Genomic DNA, 21,195 nt, shown 5'->3' on the forward strand with positions numbered 1-21,195 from the left:
CGCAGCGCCAGGCAGCGCGAGCTGTGAGCGTGGAGACGTCATCATCATACACGTGCCGGCGCGTCCAGGGAATTGGACGGGTGGAGCTGGGGCAGGCATTTGGGAGGGCGTTGGAGGGGGCGGTAGCTGTGGCTATCCAAGTACTGTACCTGCTGTTTGTGCTTTCAGTAGATATTAGCTCATCATTGATCATTCTGTAATCTTTGCTTCTACGCCCTGGAGGCTGCATTTTCCATGCATATTTGATCAGAACTGTCCAGTACATTACACGAGCCCTTTTCATTCACTGTAGAGAAACTTAGACTAATGTTTACCATTTTAATAGAAAGTAATGTGTTCAGAATACAGTTGCAATGCATATTGATAAGACACATGGAGAAAACCTCGGCTCTCGTAATGTCTACTGAGTTTGTTGTCTCTTACTGTTACAGGTTGACTGTATTCTTCATGCATTTCTTCTGTTAATATATCCATCCATCCATCCATCCATCCATTTTCTAAGCCGCTTCTCCGTCATGAAAATGTTTTTTTTCATTATTTCCATATTATATTATACATGAACTCTTTGAGTTTATATAAATGATAAAATTCTCAGTCATTTTGGTTCTTATTGCATGCTTCCGTCCACTTCTGTCTCATGAACTAAGCAAACCATTCGCCACTTCCCAGTAATAAAATCTTGCAACACTGTCCTACTAATGCATTAATAATAACATAATAATACATAATACATAGAAGTTTGCACAACAGATGAGCTACACTCTCCAACTATACACCAACAAAGTGGAGTTATAAAGATAGGTCAGCTGCCCCTTTGAAAGCCTCTGCATGGCTCTGGTTTTATTATTCATTACTGAAGAAGCATTTCAGTGCAAGAGTTTAGACAATATGGTGCCGCACTAATCACAATCCTTGTTTTCCCAAACAAAATAAATCAACCTCTTATGAAATGGAGATCGATTTCACAGAGAACAGCAGAAATGTTGTTAGAAACACTGAAACAGAGCAGCAACAGCCTTCAAATGCACAAGGTTTCCCACTTCGGCAACTGACAATGCATGAACTCATAACGTAGGGCTTTGAAATAGCTTTCAAGGTTAAGGGCAGAAGAAGCAAACTCAAAGGCCATGAACAGAGGACTTTTACTGGGATACATGACATTCAAACAAGACATCACATTTCAAACTATACAGCGTCATAAAAAAGTTGCCAGCGATGACTTGTTCTTCAGAATTGATCTTTCTGAGGTGACCAGGAACTTTGAGGTATATTAGTTTTACTCTCTGGAGTACATGTAGACCATGAGGTCTACCACACGGCTGCTGTAGCCATATTCATTGTCATACCTGTGGAGAAGAGACAGAAGCTCCATTACAAAGATGGTAGATGTAATCAGAGGTATAAAACTGTGTTTTCCAACCCTGGTCTTAGAGTACCTGCTCTGCATATTTTAGTGTTTTTCCAGGTCCCAACGCACCTGATCACAACTAATCAGCTCATTAACAATGCCTTGCTCAGTTGAAGCACTAAAATATGCAGAGCTGGGGGGCTCAAACCTCAGGGTCCTCCTCATCATCATCATCATCATCATCATACCAATGTTTTTTGAAGAATCTCTGTAATCACTGTTCTTTTCTACAAACATATCAAGTAGCTTTTTTAAAAGTACACGTAACCAATTGCTTATACCACGTCTAGCCAGAGGCAGCCCTGGCTGAGGGTACTAGAGCCACTTGATTACAACAACTAAGTATGTGAAACCTGTTATCATATGGTATGTAGCATTAAAGGGCCCATACAGTGGGGCAAAAAAGTATTAAGTCAGCCACTGATTGTGCAAGTTCTCCTACTTCTGTAAGGTCTGTAATTTTCATCATAGACACACTTCAACTATGAGAGACAAAATGAGAAAAAAAAGTCCAGGAAATCACATTGTAGGATTTTTAAAGAATTTATTTGTAAATTATGGTGGAAAATAAGTATTTGGTCAATAACAAAAGTTAAACTCAATACTTTGTTATATATCCTTTGTTGGCAATGACAGAGGTCAAACATTTCCTGCAAGTCTTCACCAGGTTTGCGCACACTGTAGCTTGTATTTTGGCCCATTCCTCCTGCAGATCTCCTCTAGAGCAGTGATGTTTTGGGGCTCTCGCTGGGCAACACAGACTTTCAACTCCCTTCACAAATTTTTTATGGGGTTGAGGTCTGGAGACTGGCTAGGCCACTCCAGGACCTTGAAATGCTTTTTACGGAACCACTCCTTCGTTGCCCGAGCGGTGTGTTTGGGATCATTGTCATGCTGGAAGACCCAGCCACGTTCCATCTTCAATGCTCTCACTGATGGAAGGAGGTTTTGGCTTAAAATCTCACGATACATGGCTCCGTTCATTCTTCCCTTAACACGGATCAGTCATCCTGTCCCCTTTGCAGAAAAACAGCCCCAAAGCCTGATGTTTCCACCCACATGCTTCACAGTAGGTATGGTGTTCTTGGGATGCAACTCAGCATTCTTCTTCCTCCAAACACGGCGAGTTTAGTTTTTACCAAAAAGTTCTATTTTGGTTTCATCTGACCACATGATATTCTTCCAATCCTCTTCTGGATCATTCATATGCTGTCTGGCAAACATCAGACGGGCCTGGACATGTACTGGCTTAAGCAGGGGGACACGCCTGGCACTGCAGGATTTGAGTCCCTCTCGGCGTAGTGTGTTACTGATGGTAGCCTTTGTTACTTTGGTCCCAGCTCCCTGCAGGTCATTCATCAGGTCCCTCCGTGTAGTTCTGGGATTTTTGTTCACTGTTCTCATGATCATTTTGACCCCATGGGATGAGATCTTGCGTGGGGCCCCAGATCGAGGGAGAATATCAATGGTCTTGTATGTCTTCCATTTTCTTACAATTGCTCCCACAGTTGATTTATTCACACCAACCTGCTTGCTTATTGTAGATTCACACTTCCCAGCCTGGTGCAGGGCTACAATTTTCTTCCTGGTGTCCTTCGACAGCTCTTTGGTCTTGGCCGTGGTTGAGTTTGGAGTCTGACTGTTTGAGGCTGTGGACAGGTGTCTTTTATACAGATAACGGGGTCAAACAGGTGCCATTAATACACAGCTTTCAGGCCAAGGTGCTAAGGTACATTACAAGACCATTTTTCACTGTAAGCAGTATAAACGGTCTCTGAGGGCTCCCATGCCATGAAGGGATGCAAACTATGTACTTTTTAAAAATGCATTCAATAGCACTGTAGAAAATGCACTGTAAGTCTAAATATTTGTATCCTTTTTCCTAACCAAATGAATTATCTATTCTTTTTATATTCTTGCTTACAAAAGAACATGATTGGAGTGAGTATGTCACATAAAAACAATAACTGCAATTTTTGCACATGTTTTAGTGGTGGTGGCTGACATGTATCTATTTCTAATATCACATATAGCTTCCCTGAAATCCCACTAGCATACTGGAGGAAGTTTGTTTATTGATACTTTTTTTTTATGTCCTCAGTATGCCAAGCTAAACCTCTCCCCCATGCTACTTGCATTTGTTGGAAGAAGCATAGGAGGGAAATCTGTCAAATGACACTAAATGTATGTGAAATGAATTGTATGGAAGCCCTGAAGGGCCACAGATGTGCATGTTGTTTCCAGATATTGTGATATTAATGTCGTTATTGTGGCAAAACAAATGTTGTTTTCTCAAGATCTCAAGTTATTCATTTATTCGCATTAATATCTCATGAGAACAACATTTGTTATGTTGTGGTGATATAAATGACCAGATCTTGAGACAAATAGAATTTGTTGTCACAGAAAAACAGAAGATGTGCAAATCCACAGCCTTTTAGGGCTTCTGTACATTTGGGTTTCATTAATAATTAAGTCGCTGAAGTTGAATGGAAGAATACTTTGTTTACTTTCATAAAATATTACCAACAATTTCCTTTACCACAGCAAAAAAACCCTCTGGATGGACACATGACTCACCATGTCACCAGCTTGACAAAGTTGTCGGAGAGTGCAATGCCAGCACTAGCATCAAAGTATGAAGAGTGAGAGTCACCATTGAAGTCTGTGGATACCAGCTTGTGAGAGGAAAATACATTAATCTATATCTCAGCATAGACATTAATGTTAGTTAGCAAATACAGTAGTTCTGGATGCATGCAAGTTATATTACTGCATAAAACTGAGCTGTTTACCTGTTCCTCAGTGTATCCCAGAATTCCCCTGAGCGGGCCTTCTGCTGCAGCCTTTACCACCTTCTTTATGCTTTCATATTTAGCCTGTAGTAAGAGAGAAACAGGCCAGCAATTAAGTAAACAAGACAAAGACAAACACAAGAATACCAGATTACAACACTACAGCCAAATTTGAAAAGCAATACCTTCTAATAATGTACTGCACATTAACGCCACTGTTTCAGCATCATTCTCTCACTGAGATGGAAACAAAGTCATTCAGAGTGAGTTGATGTGAAATGGTTCATTGTAGAGGAACCTATCAACATGGATTTCTTTAAAGTGGTGATAATAACCACTGTACCTACAATGCAAAGCTACCAGTGAACCTACACGTGTCTACTGAGTTTATGTACTGTGGATGATGGCAACCAAAAAATAAACTGGAAAAAAAATTTTTTTTTAATGTTTTCTTTGGGAATGTTGCTTTCTAACACCTTTCATGTACCTGTGTGCCATGAATGAAGCTTCAAAATACATTTTAGGTCAAAGCCGCATCAAAAATTTTCAATAAAACAATGTCAGGTATTGACCAATGCATATATTCCAAGTTCCTGTAACTGTTTTCAGTGTAATAGAAATATAAAGGTTTCACCTGTTCTTCCATCGCCACTGTGAACAATTCAGACTCAGTAAATTTGTCTAGAACTGAGCATTTCATATTAAACCCCTCTGAGTGACCATTTACATCTTGACTATTTAAGTGTGTGGAAATTTTGGGAAAACAGGTGGAATTCCAAGCATTACATTTGGCCCAACCTTTTAATAAATGGTTAGGGATAAGATGCTCGATGTCCGAGACACTGATTTTTTTTGGTTCTCAGATAAGATTTTGACCTAAAACATATTTTTAAAAATCCATTCATGTTGTAAAGATACATGCAGAGTGTTGTAAGGCACTTTTTTTCCAATTTATCACTATTTATCATTATTTACATTTCCTTTAACCTTTCCTTTTACTTCTATCCTGTAAAGACACTTTATGATCCTAATTTTTTATTAGGTTTTTTGAATTAATGTTTAGTTTTTTGTCTTTTAAATAAATTGTTTTTATTAATGTTTTAAGTACATTAAGTTTTAAATTTTAAATTGAATTATCCTTGTATTTTCTCATTTGTAAAGTAGTTTGAATGACCGCAGTGTATGAAAGATGCTATATAAATAGCTTGCCTTGCCTATATTTGTGCTATAGACATCGTGACCCCTGGTCTCAGTCAACAACAATGTAAACAAATCAGTCGCCAAGTTTCTCAACAGTGAACTATTTCACATAAAAATGCTCTGAATGACTGAATCATGCAGAAATTTTGAAAGAGTGGTGGAATTCCCTTTAAGAAAAGAAGGTGAAACGAAAGGATGCTCACTCGCTTTTCCAGACGCACTGTCAAATCCACAACAGACACATTGGGGGTGGGGACACGGAAGGCCATGCCCGTCAGCTTACTGAGAAAACAGTTCAAAAGAATGAAGATATTAAATAAAGCAGAATGTTTTAAATGAACAATCAGTCATTACAGTCTAATGGAGGCCACATTATCTTTGCTGAAACTGGCTGGCTTTTATAATTCAGTAAGCTCTCTCTGATTGCTGAAATAATTTATGTTACTTTGCCAGGATGACTAAGCAAATCTAGACACAGCCATGCAAAAAAAATTAAAGATAAAAAAATTAAAACGATAAGGACAAAGCCCAGTTTTAGCATGTTTTAGTGGATCTTAATTGCCTAGATCTACTCTGAATTGCCAGTTTATAAGGTACAGCCACCATTAAGATGTACTTTGCAGCTTCAAGGTTACTGAGTGTAGCCTCTTTGTTGTTGCATAATTTATCACCATTGTCCCCCACCCCGCCCCACTATCCACCAGTGGAAGTAACTCCTACAGCACCACCACTGGACAGCTGACATTCAGCACAGTTTGGTCAACATTGGTTAACATACTTGACATACTTGATCCAGATAATGAAGGGGTATCTAAATATTAGAGGCAGGTATGTTGGTTCTAAACTCTCCAGGGTAGTAGAACACCAGGACCAGGATTGGGCACCCCCTGCCCTAGCCCTTCATCAATGGTTGGTTTCTGACCTCAGGACCACTGTTGGCAAGCTATTTATATATTGATCTATTGTTTCCAGTCCAGGTTTTCATTAAAAACTACAGTGATGTAGCTTTAAAAGGCATTAAACTTTTTTGGATGCCTGGTATCACCACCACTGCAAACAATACTGACTCTCTCTAGACCAGAACATTTCATGCCAAGCCACTCTGAATGGCTTTATTTAGATCTGTATCTTTAAGGCCAGAACCGGAAACCCAATGCAAGGTCCAGGGCTGAATCTCTTACATACCCGTTGAGCTCTGGGATGACTTTGCCCACAGCCTTGGCTGCTCCAGTGGAGGCAGGAATGATGTTCTGGCTGGCACCGCGCCCGTCTCTCCACAGCTTACCAGATGGGCCGTCCACAGTCTTCTGCGTGGCTGTGATTGCATGCACTGTGCTCTGGGGGGCAGAAAAATTCAGAGAAAGAGGTTTGGCTTTGAAGAGAGGAAAACAGCATCATAAAAGGGATATAGATGCTCAGCGGACAAAGACATTCTAGAATATCTTGCATGTTTAAATTAAGATATTGTCACAGTCATAGGAAAATTTCCAAACTCTGTTCTTCATCTTAATTTTTTTTCCTAATGTGAAAAACAACAGCTTTGCTTTTACAGTTTTAAAGATTGCACCAACAGAACAGCTTTAAAATGACTTTAAATCTCATTAACAGATGTTAAGCTATGTAAATCTTTCCTTCATTTCAGAAATATAAGGCCTTCCTATGACAGCCATGATATGAATGGTAGGTGAGAAAGCATTTTTGTGGCTTAGTTTTTGAGCTGGAAGGAGTTCACAGACCAACAAGGAATTTTCAACAAGGTAAATACAAGAAATAGGTGAAATGCAAATAAAAACAGAAGGTAGTGATTTCTAAATTTGACCTGTATTTAAATTCATTCATCATTATGCAAAGAGAAGATATTTAATGTTTTATCTTATAAACTTAACGGTACTTTGTAAATATATGTTCACTCTGCAAGTGATGCTTGCAATACATTCCAAAAAAGTATCAGGCAAAGTTGTGACGTTCAGAGAACATTTTAAAAGAGGGTATGTAATTATACTTGGAGGAGCATCCAGGAAAGGCCTAGTCCTTTACAAGCAAGGATAAAAAGATTCAGGGAATCCGGAAAAATCTCTCTGCATAAAAAGCAAGGCTGAAACCACAAGTGAATGCCCATCTCTCAAATGGCACTGCATTAAAGCCTGGCATGCTTCTGTGACTGATATCATTACATGGGCTCAGGAATACTTTGACAAACCACTGTCAGTAAAGACTGTTTGTTACTGCACAAATGCAAGCTAAGATGTACTATGTACAAAGTGGGGGTACTAGACATTCATTTTTGTTAAAAGATGTAGGTCTGACTGATCTTGTCTGTCCCCATGGTGTCCCTCAAGGCTCGGTTCTCGGCCCACTGCTTTTTATTTTGTGCATATTCCCTCTTGACGTTATCATCAGACGACAATGGTTTACAATTTCATTGTTATGCTGAAGATCCTAAAATGTACATGTACACACAACCTACAAGACTACCTTTACCGGTTCTAGCTGACTGTTTTGCTGGCTTTTTCACATCTTTCTCAACCCAGGAAAGTGTAGAATCTGTATCGCCAATGAAAAGTGGAACACTGTCAGAAAAGTGAAACACTGTCAAAAGCCATGAGGTCCAATAAAATAAATATGTTTAACAATACCTGACGAGCACAGTTGCCGAACTGAAACACCTCAAACAGAGTATTGACCATATTGGTAATTTAACCCATAAAGAAAAGGTAGGATATCAGTCCTTACCATGAGTCCCTCAATGATGCCAAAATTATCGTGGATGACCTTGGCCAGAGGAGCAAGGCAATTTGTTGTGCAGGAAGCATTGCTGTGGGCCAGACACTGGTTAAGTTAATAGCTGCAAGTTAAGCAATAGCTGCAAGCCATTTACACAACAAAAGAAAGAGGAGCTTTACCTGACCACATTCATGGATCTGTCATAGACATTCTGATTGACACCCATCACAAACATGGGAGCATCTGCACTGGGGGCGGAGATGATGACTCTCTTAGCACCTCCCTTCAGATGAGCCTGTGAAAGGTGGAGCAAAACTGAACAGTACATTTCTGTAAACTGTTTGGCTGCCTTGGACATATAAGCATATTAAAATAGACAGCTTATGGAGGCTACCCTGTAAACCTCGCCCTGGACTGAAGGTGTTCTACTATCTACCTATAAGTGCAAATAAAATGGCTCCCACACAGCTATTAAAGTCTGTAAAGTTAAAGCATAGTACAAACTGCTTGCCTAAAATAGTCTCAAATAGACTTTCTTATGTGTTTACTGACCATCAATATGGACAGAAGCATGTTGCTTAGCTAAAATATTAGCAGCCATCTCGAATTCATAATGTTTTAGTATTCATTTTATAGATACTACTGTCATTCAGAAAGGCAGTGCATAACATTTTTGAGCATGTAGCTATGAATTCCCCACTAGGGGGTGCTGTTATTACTTAATTACTGTTTTTTCTGCACATCTGAAGAAACCCACAATTGCAGGTTGGTGCTATAAATGTCTAAATCTTTAATGCTTGATTTTTCATTTAGTAGGTAGCATATAGGCTATGGCAGTAGGAACAGCAGAAGTTGCCTCAGCTCTCAATTTCAGAGACGTCTTGGGGAAAGAAAAAAAAATGAACAGACAAATTGTAAAATCCTAAATCATTGCTGGCTTTAAACATGACATTACGGCCACACATTTATCAACTTCTGGGCATTTCGTACATTGCAAGTACAATATACAAACATCTGGATTTTTTCTTGTCTGTTCAAATTACCCAATGGACTACAACTACCATAAATCTACACCTACACTGAGCAGATGACTTGAGCACTTGGGAAATGTTTAGTACTTTACATGCAACATAGTTAGAACAACTGACAAATAACTGACTGCCAGCGATTGACAACAACTTCTACAAGCACTTGGACTCTTTACACAAGAGGCACCTGATTTATACAGGAATGAAAAGCAATTATTTATCTCTTTCATTAGAAAATGGATAACAGAAGTGGATAAAGAGTAAATACAAGTAAACATTAAATAACTTTATACAGGAAAAACACAATCTATTAATTAATAATAAAACTAAATAAGTACTACATGCTCATTGGTGTCCCCTGGTGGCTTGGGGCCTTAAGCAGCTGTTAATACTGCGAGAGACCAGTCAGAAACCACATAAGCAAACCTATTTCAGATTACTTAACAGCTCAGTAGTTTGTGTTAAATGTGATGTTTTAGCCAAGGAATAGCTTTCATTTCTTGATGGCCTCTGGCGCAATACTAATGAAATATACACCAAATGTCTTGACTGACTAACTACATCTGAGGTGAGGGAAGGACTTGCCAATTGTCATGTTAAATCATTTAAACGTTCAAATTTTCTGAATGCAATGCCTTTTTCCCAAAACATTCCATAGCATTTACATATTATTAGACCATATTATGCCTTGCCCACTCTTTTTAAAGAGGTTCTACTTACAGAGGCCTTCTCAACAGTGGTGAACACACCAGTGGATTCAACAACATACTCCACGCCAGTGTCAGCCCATTTAATGTTGGATGGGTCCTTCCTGCACTTCAAAAAATGGTTGGAGATTAGAAGGTAGAAAAAGAGAAGAATTTTGCTCTTGCTGAAAGGAAAAGCTTGCTGAACTTTTGGTAGGTTTTCACTTAAATGTCTTGGAAAGCCACTTAATATGGATCAATATATTCTGAAGTATATTTATTTCATTTAAATAGATTGTATCCCATTAGGCACATCCATATATGTGTCTGTAAGTAAAAACGGACATTATACATTTTAGTAAAAGCTGCACTATGTAAGATTTGGGGGTTTGGAGACCTCTCTGGTGGAAATGTGTAACTGTACGCAATGCGGTTGTGCCTTGGCGGATGGATCTGATGACTGTGAGCATATTGAAAGAGTATTCCATAGGAAGTCGATGAAAAGTGGGTTTTTCCCGGCTGTTACTACTAATGTGGTCTACTAATGTCATCATATCTCATATCACACGTCGTATTTCAGCATGTTTTTTCTTCCTGACTCACTAATACTACTTTCAGTTTTAAGAAATAAATTTATATAGTGCAGCTTTGAAAAAAAACTAATTTTGCTTTATAACTGCTGAAAAAAAAACTAATGAAAATGTATAATAAATCAGGGTCTATTTGAATATATGCTTGGTCGCTTACTCTGAGAAGACCATGATGGCATGGTTGTTGATGATGAGCTTGCCACCCTCGCTCCTCACCTCACCTTTGAAGCGGCCATGGGTGGAATCATAAGTGAACATATACACCTATGCAGGTAAAATATGAGTGAATATTCCATTTACAAGCATGAGACAATTCAATTTAATCAATCAAAACACAGCAGCAAGCTAATTAAGCATTTATTATTACTATCCTATTGTCATCCACACACATTCTTATTTTCTCACCATGTAGTCAACATCAATGAAGGGGTCATTGATGGCCACAATGTCGACTTTTCCAGTCAGGAAGGCAATCCGAGTCACCAGACGTCCAATACGGCCAAATCTAACATGGAAGACAAGAGAGCAGACTCTCTGTTGTTACTTTCACCACAAGAAAGCAGCAGCAGCATGAGGCATGACCAGACCAGATGACCAGATGGTTTTCTGTACTCACACCTGATCAAGAGGCGGTAAATGAGCTAATGATAAGACTGGGACTGTAGCTTTATTGTACTGACATTTTAAAGGACAACTTTAGCATTTTTTCTACCATATGGCCAATACCAAGAGCAATAATTTCCTTGTACACAGACAAAAAAAACCACACACATTAGCTTCTGCCCATTGACATCTATAGGTTCAGCTCTTGTCCATTGACTTCTATTGCTTCAGCTCAAGTCTATTGGCTTCTATTGCTTCAGCTCTTGCCCATGCTTCAGTACCTGACTATGTCCTTTACTGCTTCAGCACCTGCCTAATTTACTTCTATTGCTACAGCCCTTGCCCAGTGGTTTCTATTGTTATCCCAAGCCCATAGGCTTCTACTGCATCATCTCCTGCCCATTAACTTCTATTGTGCCATCTCCTGCCCATTGTCGTCTATTGCATCATCTCCTGCCCATTGATTTCTATTGTGCCATCTCCTGCCTATTGACTTTTATTGCATTGTCTCTTACCCATTTACTTCTATTGCACCATATCCTGCCTACTGACTTCTATTTTGTCGTCTCCTGCCCATTGACTTCTATTGCATGGTCTTCTGTTATTTCAGCTGCATCTCTTTAGCTTCTACAGATGCAGCTTCTGCTCTCCAGGATCTATTGTTCCTGTTTCCTTCTATTAGAGATGGAGCATTTCTTTCATATTGAAATATGGAAAATGGTCATTTTTTTTCCCCAGCATAAAGCAATGTAAACTTCCACTCAGTACTTAAGCACATCTAAAATGACAGACATTTTCAACCGAAGTTTTGGTTCTAACATTAGTGGTAATTTCCTGCTGTGTATTTAGAGATGCTCTCTGGACAGTTTTCTTAAGGGCATTTTAAGACATGCATTAATATTCAAATATGTATTTGGATTTGAAGTAGAAGCCTAACCCTGTATTTTTTTCTTTTATTAATTTTATTAATAAATAGTAATAATAGTTGACAGCAGCAGGCATCAGATGATATTTTATCAGGTTTACATTGATTTTTGGGTTAGGGTTAGGGTTAGGGTTAGGGTTAGCCGCATTCCAGACAAATCAGAAATGTTTGCTGGACTCATTATCAGAATTTCAAAATATATAAATACCAGGCATATTTCTTTTGCAAATTTCTAAGTAATTTTTTATAGAAAGTATAGAAAAGTATATAAAGTTTTGTTTTGGTTAGGCCATTTGAGCAAACCACTGAGCACAGACATGCTGCATCTGACTAGTTGAATGAGACTTCTTTTTTCTACTTTCCTTTTTATTCTGCCAGATCTGGTGGCCATTTGCATCCAACAGCAAATCAGCTCTTCCAGTATGTTTAGCAGTATGCTGTATACGGTCAGGCAAAATCAAGGAAAGCAGACAGGAAAGAAAGTGTCATCCAAGTATTTGGACACTAATGCTTTTATTTTTGGTTATACGTCCCTATGTATTTTGAAACAAGTAGCCTTAGTTCGAAAGTTGAGAACTTCACAAGTCAAAAATAGAGAATTGGAACCAAGATCACTGTATCATCCTGATTACTCCCTGAAAATTAAGTACAGTCGTATGCAAAAGTTTGAACAGCCCCTGTCAAATGATGTTTTGCTGATTTTTTAAATGCAAATAAGTTTACATGTGGTCTACAGGGAACAAACCTAAATATGACACGTTTCTCTGAATTTTTGTGCACAATCTGGGTTGCATGGCTGATGTTAGCATATTCAAGAACAAAACAGAACCTACAAAGTGCCATAACTTTTGCACACACCACAATTTTTCCCCCAATACAATACATGCAGTAAATAAACAGTAATTACACATTAAAATGTGCAGAAATTGTTTTCTGATAAGAATGTGTTATTTTCACTCAGAACATCAACATGTCATATAGTGGAATATCTGGCCTCATTAATACATTCAAGCTAATTAGTTGTGTTGTGATTAGGGAGGGTGGGGTCTAAATAGCCCTGTTTGATAGAAGGCCATTAAAAGCACAATCCACTTCCATATGACCTGAATTTGTTGTTTTGAATCTTTCAATATTATCATAAAATGTGAAAACTATTTTTAAAGAAATAAAATTAGTTCTACAAGTAAGTGTCCTAACTTTTGACTGGTAGTGCATATAAAATACATGTTAAAGCTCACAAGCTTCTTAAGCGGACACTGTCATTTAGCCAAGCAAGTACAAACTCACTGGAGTTCCACTCCATGAACATGATTTATAACTATGTAGACAGAACGATTTAGCCAACATTCTGCAGGCCCTCCATAGCTGGATAAAATTAGCGAGCAGTGAACTGGTAGGCGCATGACTTAATGACTTTGAGGATAAGCTTACCTTGTTCTGCCCTTAGTGCCAAAACATTAAAGGAATACTCCAGCTGGTTTACAACCTAATCTGTATTTCCTGCTTCTGTAGCATACAGTTAATTATCGCAGATGATAAATTTACTGTACTTAGTTGCTAATTAGTTTTGTTGTGATTAGGGAGGGTGAGGTCTAAATAGCTCTGTTTGATAGAAGGCCATTAAAAGCACAATGTGATTCCATAGAAACTATTTTGTAGTTTTGAAGCCTTCAATATTATCATAAAATGTGAAAAATATTTTTAAAAGAAAGAAATTTCGTTCTACAAGTAGGTGTGTCCTAACTTTTGACTGGTAGTGTATACAAAATACACGTTAAAGTTCACAAGCTTCTTAATCTGACAGTCAGTCATTTAGCCAAGCAAGTACAAGAAAAACACATTTTTGTTCAAGAAATATAAATTTTTGAATTATTAGCATATGGTAAAGCATTAGGATCAACTGCCTAATATGCTGCTGATCCTCTGTGTGCAAAACAGCTCCAACCTGCTGATTCATGGATTGTTATTGATTTCTGGTGTCCTGTGGTATCTGATACAAAGACATTAGCAGTAGATACGTTGTGAGATGGAGCTGCTGCAAGTCAGACTTATTCCAGCACATTTGTGACATGCATGATGGATTGAGACTGGAGAAATTTGGAGGCCTCTTTATGTTCCTCAAACCATTGCTGAACAATGTGTGCAGTGTGGCAGCTTGCATTAACTTGCTAAAAGAGTCCAACGCAATCTGGGAATGCCATTATCATGAAGGGGTATACCTGGTTCACGACAATATTTAAGTGGCTGGCGTGTTTCAAATTGACTTACACATGAATGCCTGCACCCAGAGTTTCCCTGCAGAAAACTGTCTAGAGTATCACAGTCCCTCTACTGGCTTGTCTTCTTCCACAATGCATTCTGTTGCCATCACGTCCCCAGGCAAACAGTGCCCATGTATGCCCAGCCGTAAACACAAAAGAAACCAGGACTCATTGGACCAGGCGACTTTCTTACTCCAGGTCTGATGGTTGCTGTAGGCTTTTTCATAGTGGAGAGGGTTTACCATGGGCCCTCTGACCGATCTGCGGCTACACAGCCCCATACAGATGTGTGATGCACTCTGTATTGTGAGAAATTCCTCCAGTAACCATCATTAAAAGTTTCTTTAACTTGCGTCACAGTAGCCCTTCTGTCAGTTTGGTCCAGACAAGATAGCTTTCGTTGCCCTTGTACATCAACGAGCCTTGGGCAACCAACCCCCTGTCACCAGTTTGTGGTTTCCTCCTTCCTCCACTGTCGGTGGGTACTCACCACTCTTGACCAAGAGCACCCACAAGCCTTGCAGTGTCGGACATGCTCTGACCCAGTTGTCTGGCCATGATAATTTGGCCTCTGCTAAAATTTTACTTTCTCTCATTTCTCCCACAGCCAACGCGTCAACTACGAGCACAGATTCACTTATCATCTAACAGAACACAGACCTTGAAATACACCATTGTTACGAGTTAATCAGCAACAGTTGCTTCATCTCTGAGTGATTATAATGTTTGACTCATCTGTGTATATTCAACCACACTGCTGAAATAAACAGAATCAATATGCATGTAACTGGTTAAGGTAGACTATGTGACATCACCATGCCATGAAAAATACAGTTGTAATTGTGAGTTCAACAGCAGCTACTGTACATGAAACCATCTGAGACACTGATACTATGTTTTATCCACTGACAAATGCCATCACTTGCGAAGCATCCAAACTAGAATCAGCACGTATCACCTCTCTGTAAATTAAACGAAGAAATACTGCACTCTGGAGGCGTTTCTGTCCATGACATCCACCTGGAAACTGAGTAGGCCATAAAAATAAGCACTGTGTGTGGTTCTTACAAAAATCTAATATCCATTTGCCATGTGAAGCTTATCAGTAGATGACAAAAGCTTATCCAAGTGCAAGGTGTAAACACATATACTGCTCCTTTCATGTCATCAGTCAACCAACAGTCCAGCTGGCTGGACGAAATTAGAGTGAAAGACATAACGCGACAGCTGGGGGAAGAAGAGCTAGCTAGCTGTAAGAGGAGGCCATGCCACGATATGTCACATTAGAGGAGAGTACAGAAGGGTACAGAGAGATGCACTGGCCAAGAATTGCTGGGCAGTTATGCAATTTAACCCCTCGAGGGGGCACCGGGTTCTGTGTCCTAATGGAAAGAGCACCAAGTAAAATGTCAAATGTCAACAACATATAGAGTAATACAGGGTTCCTTTGGCAGGGAATAAACCATTAGGTCATCCATCATCACTCACCCGTTGATTCCAACTTTGACCATTTTAGCTGGCTCAGGTCAGCTCCTTTGAATGAACGGAAAAGTGGAAATAGATTTACTGATCATTCCTAACAGTTACTTGCTGCAGCTATGTATTTAAAGCTTTCTGGCATGTTCATTAACATAGCATTATTAGTCACTATTTAAGCCAATAATTGTACAATGTAAAATTGGCAATGGCAAAGCCTCATAGTATCATTACATATTTTCTAAATGCATGCTTCTTAAACATTGTCTTGCAGGTTATTCATTCAAAACCAATCAGGAGAGCAAAAATATTATAAATAAATAACTAAACCCTCCACTGCTACTTATTCTACAAAACCATGATACCCATTTTAAAGCATTCTTTTCTAAGGAAAGTAACTCTACAGGTTTACATGATAACTGTTATATACCGTGTGCAGGCAGCCTCTGTTCAGGTAGTCCTTGCTTGAGCAAGAGCAACTAGTGGGCTGTTCAGTACATATCTACACACAACTGGCACATCCCCCTTACACACATTCCACACCCACCAACCATCTTTTTCCCCCAGTCAGAACTTGAATTTTATTATACGTGTCCCAAAGCTCAGGTCTGATTATTCATTCATGTTTGTGTAATAATCCGTTTTTAGTAAAAATGCGGACAAAATACAAAACGAAAAACAACGGAATAGCTTAACATTGGTTTCTATGGTACGCTGGGCAATTGCACACAGTAAATCAGGGCAAGACGATCTGCATCAGTAATTACAAATCCATGCAAGTATTATATTGTAAAAATGATGAGCCACAACGTCAGCACCTCACTAATATGCTGTTGGTCCTCTGTGTGCCACATAAACAGCTCTGGATGGCAGCGCGCATTAACCTGCTAAAAGAGGCTACTGCAATAGGGGAGTACCATTGCGATGAAGCGGTGTACCTGGTCCACAATGATTTTTAGGGAGGTGGCATATGTCAAATTGACTTTCACATGTATGCCTGCACTCCCTCCACTGCCTTGTCTTCTTCCCACTGTGCATCCTGGTGTCAACAATTCCAAAATATGGAGAAAAAGAATACCCTTTAGGTCTCAGTATCAAAAGCATCGATATCCAACCCTCCTAGGGAAGTAATGATATGGGAATTGTAGGCTGGTGTCGTGTATATATCTGCCAATAATGACACAAACATTAATGAAATGTCTAAAAGGACTAACATTACAGGGCGATGTGACATTCATTTATATATATTACAAACAGGGAAACTGATAAAATGCAGATATGTTAGCAGAGTAGTCCTGTATCGACTAAACATTCTGCTCTTCTGGGGCACAATATATGGATAAATGACTGAAATCTATACATCCATTTGATGAGGATTTATTTATTTATAATTATCTGCCGATGCTGATATGATTCCAATATCATTGCGCATCCTTGACCCTTAATTGTTAGTAGTATACAGCAATACAGTTAAAAATGCTACAATTAAAAATCCTGATTTTGTACAGACACCAATATTGTTATGCTGGTATAGACAATACGTCAACCCAAAACACAATTATGTCACACAAGACGAGAATGTGCTTGATTTATACCTAGATATTCTGAACACAATATAAAGAGACGTACATAAATAAATGTATATACACTATATCGCCAAAAGTATTCGCTCGAGATCCCATTCTTAATCCATAGGGTTTAATATGATGTTGGCCCACCCATTGCAGCTATAACAGCTTCAACTCTTCTAGGAAGGCTTTTCCACAAGGTTTAGGAGGGTGTTTATAGGAATTTTTTAACATTCTTTCAGAAGCGCATTTGTGAGGTCAGTCACTGATATTGGACGAGAAGGCCTGGCTCGCGGGCTAATTCACCCCAAAGGTGTTCTCTCGGGTTGAGGTCAGGACTCTGTGCAGGACAGTCAAGTTCTTTCACACCAAACTCACTCATCCATGTCTTTATGGACCTTGCTTTGTGCACTTGTGAGCAGGCATGTTGGAACAGGAAGGGGCCAACTCTCCAAACTGTCCCCACAAAGTACTAAGTGGCCGAGCCCAACTCCTGAAAAACAACCCCACATCATAATCCCCCTCCACCAACTTTACACTTGGCACACTGCAGTCAGACCAGTACGGTTCTCCTGGCAACTGCCAAACCCAGACTCGTCCATCGGATTGCCAGACGGAGCGTTTCATCACTCTAGAGAACACGTCTCCACTGCTCTAGAGTCCAGTGGCGGCGCTTTACACCACTGCATTCTACACTTTGCATTGCACTTGGTGAAGTAAGGTTTGGATGCAGTGGCCATGGAAACCCATTCCATGAAGCTCTCTACGTCGTTCTTGACCTCATCTGAAGGCCACATGAAGTTTGGAGGTCTGTAGTGATTGACTCTGCAGAAAGTTGGCGAGCTCTGCACACTATGCACTTTAGCATCTGCTGACCCCGCTGTCCATTTATGTGGCCTACCACTTTGTGGCTGAGTTGCTGTCATTTGTTATAGTACCACTGACAGTTGACTGTGGAATATTTAGTAGCGAGGAAATTTCACAACTGGACACAGTCGTTTGCGCGGTTGGCATCCGATCATGGTACCACGCTGGAATTCACTGAGCTCCTGAGAGCGACCCATTCTTTCACTTATGTTTGTTGAAGCAGTCTGCAGGCCTAGGTGCTTGGTTTTATGCACCTGTGGCCACGAAAGTGATTGGAATGCCTGAATTCAATTATTTGGATGAGTGAGTTAATAATTTTGGCAATATACTGTAGATGAAACCCTGAGAAAACACCTAATTATCAGGACTTGGTAAATGTTAAAACTTCCCACTATTTATTACCACAGGCAGTGCATGCAGCACCTACTTATGTTAGAGTGACATTTCCAGGTTTAACCATGACCTTTGACCATGACTGCCTTGCAGTACAGACTCAGTAAGGCACAGGCATGAGAAGCTCACTCTTGGCTAGCATGCATATGTTTCTGTCAGCATTCATGTTCAGAATGCCCAAGCGCCTCAGAAGTTTCAAACATTGCTCCTAGATACTAGTTTGGAATTGGACCTTCACAGGTTCACAAGCATTTGCACAGCCACCAATCATTTCATTTTAAATGTTCTGCATGTCCATTATTATAGTCCCTAGTATAGCAATACATTCGAGCAATGATTTGGCCAAAAGTCTAATTTATACAATCTTATAAATCTCATCCAAATGCATTTGATTAGCCAAAACATGTTTGGTGCCTGAGGTCATTGATTAGGTTTGCATTTTAGCATTGAGCACAAAATGTGTGCTGGAACTGGTCTTCAAAGGCGTGAAGAGGTTGAATCAGAAAAAGTTGAAAGTCTCTGTTGATCAGTGCTGTCATTCTATGAAAAGTGCTCAACGTGCATGGTAACTGAGTTTAGGATTGTAGCTTAGAGACACACTTAGAGACACACAGACTGCCAAAATGGAAAATGTAACCATCAACACATTCACTGTAAACATACCTACTCAGCTCCTAGAACGGTGCCGCCGTAGTCCCTAAAGCCAAGTCCGGCCCCTGAAAACGTCCTAAAATTATTTTAATTTTCGAATTAGCTTGTTTCACTATGAGCTGCACTACAGTCCCCAGCAAGCACTGCTACATAGTGTGCATTCTGACCCTATTCCCAAAAATCTCTGGGCCAGTGGTCACACAAACAGAAAAGGTGCCTGATGTGTAGTTAAAGAAAACAGGCAGTTTAAAACAACAACCTAAAACATTTCATTTGAGTTAGGATTATTTTGATGAAGTATTTAGGGCAAAATGTTAAGTGAAAATGAAATAAAAACTCAGCTGGCTCACAGATCTGTTGAGATTTTTTAATATGGCCCTTTTAGTGGTAGAGTTTGACACCCCTGCCAAAAATGTTTGATTTCCAATATAAACTAGGGAAACTCACTTTTGCTGATGCATCTTGAAGGTGGGTGGAACTTCTGGAAAAACTGCTTTTGGGCTGTTTGAAATGTCCCCCTAACATCCAATGGACCTGGGGGACAAACCACTCTCAGAAACCATTAGAAGCCTTGAAGAAAAGGCTGTTAAATTTCTTTCTTATGCACAACATCAACGGTTCAAATATTGTCCTATTTTGGCTGAACCACCTACCACGTTTTTTGAATTCTTTAATGACCAACCTAAAAGATGCTCACACTGTCCAGGGTATTCAAGCCAGAAAAAAGAGACACCTTGTGGTGAAGTTGAGAAGTGCAATGCAGAAAGAACATTTGCAAGATGCTGTTCTGAGAAAACACCAGCATAGACACCCTGTTACTGCCTAGGATGCAGCACACAGGCTCTGTAGAGAAATGGTTAAATTAAAAAGGTAACATCTGACTAAACACAAAAAAATGCAGTAAACAAATTTTTATTCCTTCACTCTGTTACTGAGTAAGCTCTTTTATATGTTGAGCTGCTACAGAATAAGGGGTCCAACAAACAGACAGGCTACAGTCAGAAACTGCAAACCTCCAACCAAACCACCAGTAAGTGTAGGTATAAGGAGGCACCTCAATCTGGCAACTCAGGGTTTAACTGGAATAAGTAGGAAGGAAAGGCCTAAAGAGACGGAAAACATTTCACAGCATTTAAACATCGGTGTTCTTCACTTTGAACTGTAATGTTTTATCAGAAATTCCTCTTTACCAATCCATGTCTTGGGCCTAAAAGATACCTTGTAATATCTTTTACAAGGTAAGTTGACCACAACTATCTAACTTGCGTTCTGATTGGCTATCTGCATGCCCATGTGAATGCACTTCTGTGCACTAGCTTTAATCTAATGGCAAACAAATCTTCGCAAGCAGCCGCCCGCTCTGCATGCCGCTCAGCAAGATAAGCTACATTCACATTAAGCAGCACAAATGTGAACTTTGTACCCTAACGTGACACAGATCTGATGCTTTCAGAGCTGTGTGGATAAACAATTCTGATCTTTTCAAATCACATATGAGCCAATCTGACCATGTTCACATTACAAGCCTCATTCAGATTTTTTGTTCATATCCGATCTTGCTAACTTGATGCTTCATGTTTGTTTAGGCAACTGGCCCAAATCTGTCGTTGATAAGCCTGATTGTTGCACAGATAGTTTACTCTGAGCAGCTCTCAGATTTTCTTTATTATGGCAAGATGAAGGTGAAAGGGTCCGATGCTTTTGCACTGTTTACTGCCACTGGACGGTACATGTCCTTTTTAAGGTTGCATGGCCACGAATCGGACATGAATACGATCTGAATCCGATCATATGTGGAAATGGCTCAGAACTTAGAATTCAGAGCTCTTAAAATCAGACCTGATTCACATTAGGACAAAAAATCTGATTTATGCCACTTCAACCTGGTAGCTAGATCAGTTGCCTTAATGATCACACTCATGAATTGAACTTGTGTTTTTCTTTCTTCCATTGCACATGCGCCGTTACTTAGCATTAAAAAGTTAGGATTATATCTTTAAAAGTCATTTAAGAGCTAGTA

The 21,195-nt window shown here is 39.6% G+C and overlaps 1 protein-coding gene across 1 annotated transcript; it reads right to left on the reverse strand.

The window, feature by feature from the left end:
- Window positions 1-1,125: 1,125 nt before the first annotated feature.
- LOC108443575 (glyceraldehyde-3-phosphate dehydrogenase) lies at window positions 1,126-16,162 on the reverse strand. Its single transcript, XM_017724347.2, has 12 exons — window positions 16,127-16,162; window positions 15,709-15,753; window positions 10,837-10,936; window positions 10,589-10,695; window positions 9,876-9,966; window positions 8,307-8,422; window positions 8,137-8,218; window positions 6,589-6,740; window positions 5,607-5,685; window positions 4,204-4,287; window positions 3,989-4,086; window positions 1,126-1,346 (listed from the first exon to the last, which is right to left on the reverse strand). The coding sequence occupies exons 2-12, from the start codon at window positions 15,729-15,731 to the stop codon at window positions 1,277-1,279; spliced, it is 1,002 nt and encodes a 333-aa protein (XP_017579836.2). The 5' UTR covers window positions 15,732-15,753; window positions 16,127-16,162; the 3' UTR covers window positions 1,126-1,276.
- Between the last annotated feature and the right edge of the window lie 5,033 nt (window positions 16,163-21,195).

Source organism: Pygocentrus nattereri, chromosome 1 (assembly GCF_015220715.1).
Source record: "Pygocentrus nattereri isolate fPygNat1 chromosome 1, fPygNat1.pri, whole genome shotgun sequence".
Lineage (NCBI taxonomy): Eukaryota > Metazoa > Chordata > Actinopteri > Characiformes > Serrasalmidae > Pygocentrus > Pygocentrus nattereri.

Coding starts and splice junctions, on each gene's coding strand:
- LOC108443575 (XM_017724347.2), bottom strand. CDS start 15,731: ATGGTCAAAGTTGGAATCAACGG. Junction 8,423..9,875: donor CCACTGTTGAGAAGGCCTCT/GTAAGTAGAACC, acceptor CACCTTTCACAG/GCTCATCTGAAGGGAGGTGC. Junction 6,741..8,136: donor GCATCATTGAGGGACTCATG/GTAAGGACTGAT, acceptor TCTGCCCCCCAG/AGCACAGTGCATGCAATCAC.